The sequence below is a fragment of the Aethalodelphis obliquidens genome, unplaced genomic scaffold (assembly GCF_003676395.1).
Source record: "Aethalodelphis obliquidens isolate GAN/ISIS:26980383/991018 unplaced genomic scaffold, ASM367639v1 scaffold28, whole genome shotgun sequence".
Classification (NCBI taxonomy): Eukaryota; Metazoa; Chordata; class Mammalia; order Artiodactyla; family Delphinidae; genus Aethalodelphis; species Aethalodelphis obliquidens.
This window is the reverse complement of record NW_020837972.1, coordinates 3400327-3412992: the sequence shown is the minus strand read 5'-3', so window position 1 is coordinate 3412992 and position 12666 is coordinate 3400327. Positions and strand designations below refer to the sequence as shown.

Genomic DNA, 12666 nt, shown 5'->3' with positions numbered 1-12666 from the left:
ATGCTTACTGAGTACTTTAAAAAATACTGTGGATTTTCCTTATTTTTCCCCTTTAAGAATAGTTTTTAAAAACCCCTGAGACTAATATATAATCCTTCTTTACTGCTCAGATTTTAAGGACAAATTAAAAAAAAATTTTTTCCCAGAGTGGTAGTGCTGCAAATTAGAGAATTCCTGAAAAAACAGCAGAGAAGTCGTCCACAGCATTCTAAACCAGACGTGGCATCAGGGAAACAACCACTCAGGCACACAAGTGGCATTTTGTGATCAAATTTATTTTTTGTTTAAATTTCATTTACTTTGTTTTACTGTAATTTACACAAGAGACTGCCAAGTAAACTAGATATTTTACATTCACCACACATTCCCTCAAATCTCCACAGTTGTTAGAAAAACATTAAAATCCATGCGCTGGGCTCTCATTTCCGTGTGCGTCTAAGCTCCCAATGATGCTACAGACGCCAGCGAGAGTTAAGTTCATTAAAAGGAGAAGGCTAGACTCTTTATTTCACAAAATTAGCAATAATCTTCCTGGCATCACTTTGCAGACAATGATTATGCTTTGACAAAACCTATCCTACAACGGTGCCCAGAGAGTAAACATCAGTCTTGATCCTGAGTACACAGAGGACATGTGCGACGTGGGGTCTGCAGCTGAGGATAAAGGGTATCACAGCGCAGGAGTGATCCTAAACATCCTTGTCTAAGTCACTGTGATCACTTCAGTGGGGACACAGGTCGTGGGAAAACAAGGAGCAGGGAGGGCAGGACTGTCAGCAAATCAGATTACTAATGTGATATGACCACGTAGGGGCTTGTGTGCTGTAGGAGGGACGGGAGGTTAAAGAAGATGGTTTGTGACTTGAAGGCTTCAACAATACCACTCTATTCAAGCTCCCAGGACTGACAGGAGAAAAACTGGATTTGGACAGAGAAAGATAATAAAAATCTTACCTAGCTATTGTTCCTTTCTTTAAAAAAAAAAAGGAAAAAAGAAAGAAAAAAGGGGCAGCAGCTTCTAACCGTCATTTTCATGATGCCTTTTCAGGATATGTTCTAATGACATCCTACTTGAGAGCACATCCCAACGGGTGGAACTGCGCTGGCCCCTGGCAGGGCCTCCTAACCATGTGCAGACAAGCCTCATGCTGCCTCTGAACCTCTTCTTATCTCAAAGGCAGCATCTCCCCCTTAAAGTATATTTCAACATGAAAAGAGCAAAATGTCATCACTATCTATATTCTACCATGTAAGCTGTGAGGAATCTAGATCCTTTGCATAGTTTCCAAGCTGTAATTTCAGAAAGCAGTCATTTCAGAAACAAGACTCCATGGAAGTGCTGTACGTCCAATTTTTCTAAACAGCCTACAATCCTATTAATTTCTTTATCAATTTCTTTCTTTGCCTAACAGAAGCCTGAAAATTGTATAGTGTTTGTTATAAATCACAGACTGTCATTTCCATTTTTGCTAGACTTGATGTAGAAAAATACTTGAAATTCAACATACAAAAATCCAATAAAAAATGGAATTTTTTTAAAAGGATCTTTTCCTTGGGGCAAACAAGTAAAAATTGGTCTGTAACTCTACTACTTACTAATAGATATTATCCAGTTTGGCTGTATGATAATGAAAATCCAGAAATAAATGATTATAAATACATTCAGAGTTACATTCCAAATTCCTTGGAATACCAAAAGATTTCTAATAAATTTTTCTGTGGGAGTCTGTTGATTATGGCACTAAAATTAAAATTTATAAGAGACTGATTTAAAAGAACAGAAGAGTAATAAAAGGCTACATATATATATATTGGTCCACAACTTGCCATTTATGAAACATACCAGCTAGTATTACACTGCAGTCAATTTGTCCATTAATGGTATTACTCTGATAATTATTAAAATCTGTTCCAGGTATATATATTGAAAATATTTTCTTTTGCATTCTTGCTGAAGATAGGTACAGTACTTTGGAGAAATTGTACTAATCCCTTCAGTATGTATGTACATATATACACTAGTGTGTGTATTTTGATCTGCAGCTCTACATGCGTTTTATATACAGCTACAGATAGACACACATATATACACACGTGGTTGGGACCTGTGCCTGTGGGCATATAACCACAAGCACACGTCTGGGAAACGTCAACACTGCGAGACATGGTCAGATTCTTCTTCACTCATCACTGGCTGCACTTGTTCCCCTTACTTGACCTTGATTACGTAACTGTAAGGAAAGCGAGACAGTGCAATGTGTTAAAATACAGAGAGACGCAAAAAATGTTAGACCGCAGCTTGTCACAAACATTCTCTTGGAAAAAAATCCTCAGTGTAACAAAACTTCTGGCAGACAATGCACCCCAACTACTGCATTTTTAACGTTTAATCTCTTGATTCTGGTCTTACTAAGGGCATAATATTTTGTTTCATCAGAGGGAAAATAAATTAGAAGCAGAAATAAATCATAGAAACTCAGAAGACCTTAGTGAAAGTAATAATAAATTTTTTTAAAAATTGTAAATGAACACTAAATTTTAAGAAAAGGGCTTTGGAGGAATCCTGGCAGAGTTCATCCATTCTTATTTGGTATTTTTCTTCAGGACTGAACATTTCGTTTCTCCGGTGTTCAATAATTAAAGAGCAGGTAGCACACGTCAGGGGGCAGCCAAGAAACAGTGGGGTAAGAAGTGTGTTCTGTCTTGTCATTTGTCTCAATAAACATCATAGCTCCATATTAACAAATGACGACAGTGTACTGCCGATTTTTGTTTTTCATCCTGCTTTCAATATGTGGGGTAGATTTTGAGGCTCTTTTTTTCCCCTCTAGGAAAATCTCTTATCTAGGCATGTAAATCTGTGTGAAAGAAATAAGACCATAGAAATATTTTACACTGTAAACAAAAAACAGTGCATTTACACATATTAAAGCTAAATATAAAGACTGCACAGTCAACATGAAGGAAGCCTTCCTGATATTCAAAAATTGTCAACTAAAATGAATGATTGAGATTGGCCCTTATGGCATGGGATGAAGGATCTTTGACTTTAAATGCTTTTACATATTTCCTTACTAACCACAAATGATCCTAGTGAGAAATAGGTCGGTTAACTGGCTATGGATGAAAACTCAGCTGGTTTCTAGGACAGTGCTGCATGATGAGTAAGCGTACTTGGCAGCTGGATTCTGACCCATAACACTAAGAACTAACTTAGATTACTAAATTCAACCTCTTCCACAGATAAAATTCTTACAGAATAACTCAGGTGTTCACTGTCGATGTCTGAAATATATACCTCTTACATTCTAAAAATTAAACCATACTTAATATGTTGTCTCCACTCAGCAAGTTAACTACCCATTACCAAAAAGGTATTGGTTTTTAAACATTCTTTTTACCCAGGTCTTCACTTACACAGTTTGATATTGTCTCTGACCCTACAGGGGACTCATCTAGACATCAGCAGCCGACGTGCCTCGGACGGAACCCTTCTTACGCATCTAAACGTAAAATAAAATCATGAGCTGCTGAAATCACAGACTCTAAATTGGGTTAGTAAGCAAGGGGAGAAAAAAGATCTAGAAGAGATTGTGAAGTGACCGCTGCCTATTTACAAGCATATCCACATTAAAAATGAAGTTCCAGGGCTTCCCTGGTGGCGCAGTGATTGAGAGTCCACCTGCCGATGCAGGGGACACGGGTTTGTGCCCCGGTCCGGGAAGATCCCACATGCCGCGGAGCGGCTAGGCCTGTGCCTGCGCGTCCGGAGCCTGTGCTCCGCAACGGGAGAGGCCACAACATTGAGAGGCCTGCGTACCGCAAAAAAAAAAAAAAAAAGTTCCGAGGCCCTTCTGTAGTTACCTTGATCTAAAGTAAATCTTGCAAAAGGCTTTTCTTACCACAGCACAAAAAATGTATCTATTCTCTAATCTAGGAAACAAAAGCCTGCAGACTGATGATGTGAAATTATCAAAGATAGCCAGGGTAAATGAACTGTTCACTAATACAGTGTGAGAAAATGCCCCGATGGTCTGGTTCACCTTTTCATAGTCCCTTGACCAGACAGGAAGCCATGAGGTGTGGCCACCTCTGGCTTCTGAGACCAGTGTCCCTCAAAGGAGTTCTTTACAGGAAGTTTATTAAAAAGAGGGAGGACAAAAGGAAGAACAAGCGAACACAGGAACAATGTATGAGAAACAATGGACACAAGGACAGGCATCAGAAAAGACAGGCATTCACAACAACGGCCTAGAGACAATTCAATGAGAAAATTAGAAAAGAATGGACAGAAAAGGAACACATGTAATAAACACATTTCTGAAGCTCAACCCTTCCCCCCTCTCCCGATCCCTCCTGAAGGTCCAGTTGAGAACAGGCATAACGTTGCCCTAAGTACTCCTTCAGTTGCTGGGCCTAACCCCAGTATTTCCTCTTCAGGATTACAGGCAGGGGCATTCCTCTCATGCCTAACCTCTTGAGGTGCTACGCCTTCTCTCCAGGGCCAAAACCCATTTGAAAGAAATCCAATTCTTCAGATATTTGTGAGTTAAGAAGAGAATTATAACACATCACATTCTATCATCAGGTGTCAGGGAAACAGGACCTCAAGAAAAGGGGAAATTCCTCCGTGGTGAAGAGGACTTGAAAATGTTACGCCTCTTCAGGAGGCAGGTGTTTTCTGGGTAGGCATTTTGGCCTGTGGGCATGATGCTGCCCAGACTGAGATGCTCACTAACCAACTGTTAGGACTCAGAGCAGCAGCAATGGGCTGTGGAATAAAGCACTCCCCAGTGACCTAGAACAAAATAAATGGGCTTTAACATTAAGATGATCAGCATTTAACCCTGCAATCTGACTTGAAGTATTTTTGAAATATTTAACAAAGATACTGCCATGGATTCCCAGCCCTGAACCAATAACAGATTTCTACCAACTTCATGAGGGAATTTGTCAGTTTAAGCCATGTGGATACAATAATGATGCTTTCTAATAAACTGGGCTTCTGTGTAACACTTCTTAACACCTTCTTTTCGAGTGCGATTCCCAACTCACAAGTAACAGATGTGCATGGAGAAGCAGCTGAGCCTGCAGGCCCTCTGCCACAGGTGGCAGCCACAGTCACCACCTCCTGTCAGGGCTCTCCCATTGGCGCTGTGTTCAGGCACCTTGAGACTAAAAACTTGTGAGGGAAGTAAGCACTCCCCTGGGGGAAGACAAGGCCTCGGCCAAGTTCCGTCCGAGGGGTCCAGAGCCCAAACCAGGGAGGGCTCCATTCGTTACCCCTTCAGCCATCACCACTCTTCCTCATGCTATGGATGGGCCTTCAGCATAGAAATCAAAACCAAATGAAAACCTCCTTCCTGAGAGTTCGAGTCAATAAATGTAAGTCCATTTTCTGTTTCTTCTTGGTGTTGGCAAATCGTTTTTTGGAGATGCCAAGGCTGTACCATAAGCTTAGTGGGAATGAATGTGTAATCCTGCTGCTTTCTTCTTGATGTTCAGCTGACACCGGCTGCTTGGAGGGGTTGGAGGCAGAGGTGGCAGCTATTACTGGAGCCTGGAGCACCTGGAAGGAGCAAAACCAGGCAAGGCAGGAGGAAAGGGACTAAGACTGGGTGGTGGTGAGGGGTGCTGCTCAGAGAAGGGAACTTGACTCTTGAGAGAGGGAAGACAAAAGTGGGAGAGAGGCATTGGAAGGAAGGTAGCAATTACCCACGACTTACTCTTGTCCGTTTAAATATTTTGCCTGGGGCCAGCCTAAAAATAAGGGTGTAAGGGATGGTCTTCCATGCTTGCCATCCTATCACCTTACTCCCAAGATCTAGAACTCAGAGCCATACTATTAGTATGAGAAATTGAGGTCAGAGAGGCCTCTATTGTCTGGCCTGCAAACCAAACCCCAATTTATAATGTTGTCACTATGGGAAAACATGTTCCAAATCTCAAAAACTGAACTTAAAAACGTTTGGAACAAAATCCATTCATAAGCTGGAGGCTGCTTAAAGTTTACTTTATGTATAAGATAAGGTTAAAACATTTTATTGCCTTATAAAGAAAATATGTCCTGGTCCTCTCAGAAGGTTTGTATAAAGCTAATTAGAAGCAGATCTGCTGTAATCACCAAAAGTAAGCAATTTTAAACACAGATTCTTTACAATGCTATGTGCCAGACAAATAGATTTCCTTCTGTGCCAAAGAACCTGATTTGTTGCCATTCTCCTGTGATTAAATGGAGTTCCTGCCTCACACACAGGCGTTCGTCAAACACTCCCGCCCGCCCACGGGGCTTCCCAAACTGGGACTGCTGGCAGGACTCTGGATGCCTGCATGGAAACCACAGCCTACCCTGGACATTCCTCGGGTTTACTTCCCCCGTGGGGCCTTACTTCCAACAGAAAAGAAGCGCAGCCCAGAGCAAAAGCAAAACCAGACGCATGCAAGAGTAAGTCGGGGAAGAAACCACTCTGGGAGAAAGGGGGTGCTCTTGAGCTGCAGGGCCGGCTCTCTGGTGCGGGAGGAGCTGGGGTGGGCTTAACTTTGAGAAACGGCATGCAGACCTCCAGCCCAAGGATCACCTGAATTTCTGCCTAAAGCTTGTAAGAAATAAGGAGACACTGCTAGTTGTGGGATGGGAGGAGGCACTTCTGCGATCAATGACAATACTACTAGCCTTATCTTATCTACAGAATAGCGAACTAGGACTTACTGTGCTAGCATTAATAACTTACTGCGATAACAAAATGACAAAGGCAACTTGGCCTGATAAAGTGAATGCCTAAAAGCACTGTGAACCAGGCACCAGCATGGACAACCAATGCATGAAAAAGAATACAAGACCACTGAACATTTTACACGTAACGAATTCTGGATCAACAAAGTTCTAATTTACTTTCACGAAAGATGCTCAACAAAAGAGAAATCAGAATAAAAGGATATTAGTGTCTAAGAAACTGGGTTTTGAGGATATAGAGATTAAGAAATGGCTTTCAATAACACTTTTCCTAATTTTAAGTCTATACTTATTAAGCACACGGTTTTAGAAAGGGGAAAGTAGAGAATTTCCCCAGAATGGGAAGTCTTACTGTTTCTAGTTCTTTCTGAGTTTCATCTTCCATTCTCCTAATATCTTCCATTGTCAGATCAATCCACTTGTCAATCCAACAAAAAAGCTGGCGATGAAAGTTTGTAAATATCCTTTTTTCTTGCTTTTAAAACAAAGAAGAAAATGATTATAAGACGGCAAAACTCTAACATAACATATTAACTTTATGTGCCCCAATTAACCGATGAAATCTACATATTCTTGGTTTGAAAAGACCACTATTTCAATTAGTGAAAATCTTAATTCCGTCCTATTAACATTTTGTAAAACAAAATAAAAAGAAAAATCTCCCTTTGAAATGTGAAACAATCCTCCTTGCAAAAGCAGAATGATTTACCAGAAACTGAAAACAAATGTGGTGGGCATTCTGATCCAACACGAACTCCTGCTAGACCCGACTTAGTTTTACCTTTTTCTAATGTCAGTGACTAAAGGTCAACTTGATTTCTTCTGCTATAAAATCATACACTGTCATTCTTAACTTCTCTGCAATTCAAAGAAATATTGTGATGTACAATACAACATGTACTTAAAGAAGAGAGTTCTGGGTTCTTTAGAATAAAATGTTTTATTAAATTAAGAATTCTTATATACTCTCCATTAATTTTTCTGCTCTATTGTTACTAGGTACCTATATATACACACACACACACACACACACACATATATATATATTTAGTGGCTTTAACATATATAATTAGTGGCTTTAATTGCTGGATTATTTAAGTTTTACTACACTTTCCCAAGAAGCGAGAAAAGTGCAATAAACAGTGAATACTTTAGTACGTTTGGACAATCGACTTAAATTTTTTTTTCCATGAACAGGATGGACTTTATCAATTACATGTGTACCTTCTATTTATCAGAACTGGATTGTTAATCTATTATTGTGATCCAAGAGGAAGAAAAGAAGCCAGTATTTACAGAGTGCCTACTGTGGCCAACAGCAAGCAGGCCCAAGAATAATGAAAGTTTCCAGCACTTTAAGATCCTTTTTTTTTTTTAAACATCTTTATTGGAGTATAATTGCTTTACAATGTTGTGTTAGTTTCTGCTGTATAACAAAGTGAATCAGCTATATGTGTAACATCCTTTTTTAAAAAAAATGTTAGAGCAGTTACAGTTTAAAAGTAGAAAAGTTACAGTGAAACTCAGATGCAACTAGTTGTGGGAAGTTCAGAGATATAACAGGGGCCTCTATATAATGATAATGGAATGAACTATTCACCCTATAGGAAAATTAAATACCAAAGAAACTTTCCATGTTCCTCACACGTTTACAACCATGTGTTTCTATGCAACTGCAATTCTCCCCTCTTTCTACATCAAAATACTTGTGTTACTTTCAGTTGAATAAAGAAGACATAAAAAAGAGGTAATTAGAATCTGGATCCTCAGATTATGTCACCCTAGGTTCAGCGTAACTATTCTCAGTGAGGATCTCTGAAGAAGACATCCCACCAGAAGGTGGAAAGTGCACAGGGCACAGAAAGTGTGTGTCAGGAGAGACCTGTGTGCAGGGGCTATCAGCCGAGCTGGGACAGAGGAGCCTCAACATCAAGGCATGGCCTCTCCCTCCAGCCAGTGCCAGGACCCTGGGTACCCTTGGAGACATGCTGGACGTGGAAAGGGCGCTCTACAGAAGAGCTGGGCAAACCATCAGAAAAGCACTTTGCACCAAAAACCGCTATGCTTTTCTCCAAAGAAAGCCCCTTAAAACCTCTGCTGGCATCTGTTTTTGCTGTTTGTAGGCAGAAAAAGGAGGGCGGAGAGGAATTACACAGAGGGGCAATAATTTCATCTAAACGAGAAGGAAAAAGTGGCAAAAGAGAAAATATACCATTAATAGCTACTTCAACTCTTATCCTAAATTTAAGTCACTATCCTCTGAACAGACTTTACCTTCTGAATGAAGTTTTCTACTTTGCTTTGCAGTCCCCACCACTTGAATTTGATGGTCACCAGCTTATAGGCACACATCTGAGGACAGTCAGGGTTGCTTGCCAGCTCCTTCTGCATGAGGAAAATTGAAAATGGGCAATCGTGACTTAAAATTGACTGTTGTGTAACAACATTGCAGACGTACATGAAGAAAATTACAATCTCATGTGTTTAATTCAGGTATTTGGAAATTTGAAATCATTTTAGCAAAAGCAGCAGTATTCCCCTGCTGCAAACCCTCCTTCCACAGACCAAGTTACTTCCTGGCTCTACAATTTAATAGGCACAGTGCTCCGCCTCAAATTACACTATTCATATTTCAGATTAAACACCGAATTCAGTTCACATCATATCAATAGTGAGCCTTTAATACCTAAAGGTTCTCATAACACCAGTATCGCACTCCCACCGTGGATGTGGTGAGGTCTCATCCATTTTATTGAGCCTCAATAAAAAAACCATGAGGAAGATTAGTCGTCTTCTTGTCTTCAAACACTGGCAAGTGGAGGGGCACTGTTTTTTGTGTTCTTTTAGAAATTTATTTATTTTTATTTTTGGCTGTGTTGGGTCTTCATTGCTGCGGGCCTTCTCTAGTTGCAGTGAGCAGGGGCTACTCTTCATTGCGGTGCACAGGCTTCTCATTGCGGTGGCTTCTCTTGTTGCACAGCACAGGCTCTAGGTGCGTGGGCTTCAGTAGTTGTGGCTCGCGGGCTCTAGAGCGCAGGCGCGCAGGCTCAGTAGTTGTGGTGCACAGGCTTAGTTGCTCCGCAGCATGTGGGATCTTCCCGGACCAGGGCTCGAACCCGTGTCCCCTGCATTGGCAGGAAGATTCTTAACCACTGCACCACCAGGGAAGTCTGGGGCCCTGTTTATTAACTGAGGTATTTTTCAACTGAAAGCGGGGACATTTAAAGGGATGTAGCAGCAAAAGTGATCTATAATTATCAAGTATTTGAAGGCAAATCCCATACATCCGGACTTTAACTTCCATAAACCGTTACAACTCATAGTTTAAATGTAGTAGGGAATCAAATCAAGAGTTAGGGTAAAAAAGGAAAAATATTAAAAAAAAAAGAGCAAGGGAGAGAGAGGGGGGACTATGTGGACAGAAAAAAACAAAATAAAATGTTCGCAATTTACTTTCATAAGAAAACATGAAAAAGCAATTAGAATTTGGATCCTTAAAACATGTCACCCTAGGCCCAGAGTATAAAAACTTACTCTGGATTTTTAGGTTCAGCATAAATAAATAAATAAGTAAATAAACAGGTAGAGAGAAGGAGAAGAGGCAGAAAAGGGAGAAGAGGAGGGAAAAAGCAAATACGGCAAAGTGCTAACAACTGTCCAGTCTAGATGGAGGTGTTTACTGTTCTATTCTTTCGGTTTTTATGGCTGCTTCTGAAAATTTTCATTATAAAAACTGGGTGGGGGGGGATTGCAAGCTATAGTATTGCTGATGATTTCTGTGAAACTTAGTGCAGGCTACTGTCCTAGTAAGCACAATATACTAGCATGTTTACTTGGGGGAGGGGGGTGAGTGGTGGGGGAGGGGTGAACCAGGAACTCACCGCACACATCAGTGTCTTCACCATGGACCCACTTAAGCACCACTGTTCTCCCAAGGTGGTATATGTGGGAGACCGATCCGCTCCCGAGCTGACCAAGGAGAGAGCCTGGGACGGGCCCAGAGCAAAGGCAGCCACCAACCTGCCTCTGGAGCTCCCAGTCTAGCATGGAAGGCAGGTATGGTTCAAAGAATCCCAGGTGGCAGAGGCGGACTGCAGGTATGGTCTAGGGGAAGGGCCATCCAGTAAACTCTCAGCCCCAGTTCTGGTGTAATTCCAAGAAGAAAGCTATGTCTCAGGACTGTTATAAAGACTAAATAAGGCAGAGTATGCTCCGTGCTTAGTTGGTGGGACTCGGAGCTTAAAACAGATTAGTTCTCCCTCCCTTATTCTTTCACAGAGTTGTACCTACCACCTTGAATTTGCAAAACAATTTTAAAATAAAGTTTCTCAAAAGAGTAGAAAGTTACGGGGACCCTTTTTATAAAAACTAAATTAGAGTGAAAAGATTAAGCAGCCTTTTACAAGCGTTCTTCCCTTTTTCACCACTGTTCTTAGCTTCACACAGCACTCAAATTGCAGAGCTGGCGTCAGTCACACTGTGTGCCACTATCACTTCTTGTCAGCTTGCACTCATACACACCCCCCACTTTCAGTAAGTTCGTTGTGTGTGAACAAATATTACTTCCATTCAGCCACACGTACATAAAATTTTAAAATGATGAACTTCTAGGTCTTATTCTAAAACCTCAAGATTATTCTTCATTTACACAATCATAGCAACCAGACCACATTTCCCCCCCGAAACTCTCAATAATGTTCCAGTGTCAAGTGAATTCTATGATACAATATATGAAAAGATTCTATTTTGGTATTATTAATAGGACTCAAAGCCTGTAGAGTCCTGCATGACTGATCAACTTTTCTCAGAAAATGTCTTCTGTAATAACATTTCATCTTCTGAATAATGACCTGGTACATGGATTAAATCAATGAGGCAACATCACAAGCATTTAAATACAAACATTACATACAGCAGACAGTCCTTCTGTAGGTGAGTTCTATGTCAACAGAAGGACTTGGCTAGCTCAGCTCTAGTTTTCCAGTTTCCTTCCCATTAAACAGAGTACCAATGTGAAAATTCAGCATGGATGTGTACGTGTGCACATGTGTGCACACACACATACCCATACTTTATGAACAAGTTTAATTCAGCAAGTATTAAGTGGGCACCATTTACAATCCCATTTGTGCTAGGTGGTATTAGAGGACACACATGTGGCTGGTAGAGAGGAGAGTGACTATGTATAAAAATAATGATGCAACCACTATCCTTGTACAAACAATCCCTATCAGAAGGGACACACCTCTGTTGTGGACACTGTGGCCCCAGACTAAAATCACATATTTGTAACTCCCCATCCCGTCCCTGACCTGCAGACCCAGCACTTAAGCTCGGCTCTGGTGTCTTTAAGAGCAGTCCACAGCCTTCCCCAGGATGTAGCGAGCTTCTCAGTACCCAACCTTGTTGAAATAATGACAAGGTTGGCCTTTTACAGATCATTTTTTCAATAAGCAGTGAGCCAGAGTGGAGGTACTCTCTAATCCAATAAGTGTCACTGACATGAAAATTTCACATGAAATACAATTTGGGTGTATGTAGAATAAGGCACTTAAAACTGTGAGGTACACCTGCCGAACGGTAGTGCTAGACGCGGAGTAAGGGGACTTGGGTTGCAGTTCCCATTATGCAAAGTAACTTCCCATGTAACGTGGGCAGGATCCTTTACCTCCCCAGGACTTAACTTCTCTGTCAGTAAAAGCAAAGGCTGGGCTCCACTAGAGCTTTTCATCTTCCACTGACGTGCCACTAAAAGCAGGGGTGAAGGAGTTGAGTGTGAGGGTTGGGGTTGGCCCAGGGCTGCAGTGGGTAAGCTCATGTCCCTGACATTCAATGGCTTGTCTTACAACTTCCTATAATTTTGCATTGTATTCTGTAATATGCTTAGGCTTAACAAAATATCCTCCTGCCCACCTACTCAGGCTGAAACTTCC

General features: G+C 41.1%; 1 protein-coding gene across 4 annotated transcripts in view; it reads right to left on the bottom strand.

The window, feature by feature from the left end:
* Positions 1 to 254: 254 nt before the first annotated feature.
* Positions 255 to 12666, bottom strand: part of PITPNB (phosphatidylinositol transfer protein beta) — a 62042-nt gene continuing 49630 nt past the window's right edge. For 2 of the 4 annotated variants that reach the window (XM_027124414.1, XM_027124412.1), the window contains exons 9-12: positions 9008 to 9118; positions 7086 to 7208; positions 3418 to 3503; positions 255 to 2231 (exon numbers count right to left, since the gene is read on the bottom strand). In XM_027124414.1, the coding sequence (XP_026980215.1) occupies positions 3456 to 3503; positions 7086 to 7208; positions 9008 to 9118 (282 nt within the window). In that variant the 3' untranslated portion in view covers positions 255 to 2231; positions 3418 to 3455. The remainder of the gene's footprint in view (positions 2232 to 3417; positions 3504 to 7085; positions 7209 to 9007; positions 9119 to 12666) is intronic. The other 2 variants (XM_027124413.1, XM_027124411.1) reach the window with 1 other exon arrangement.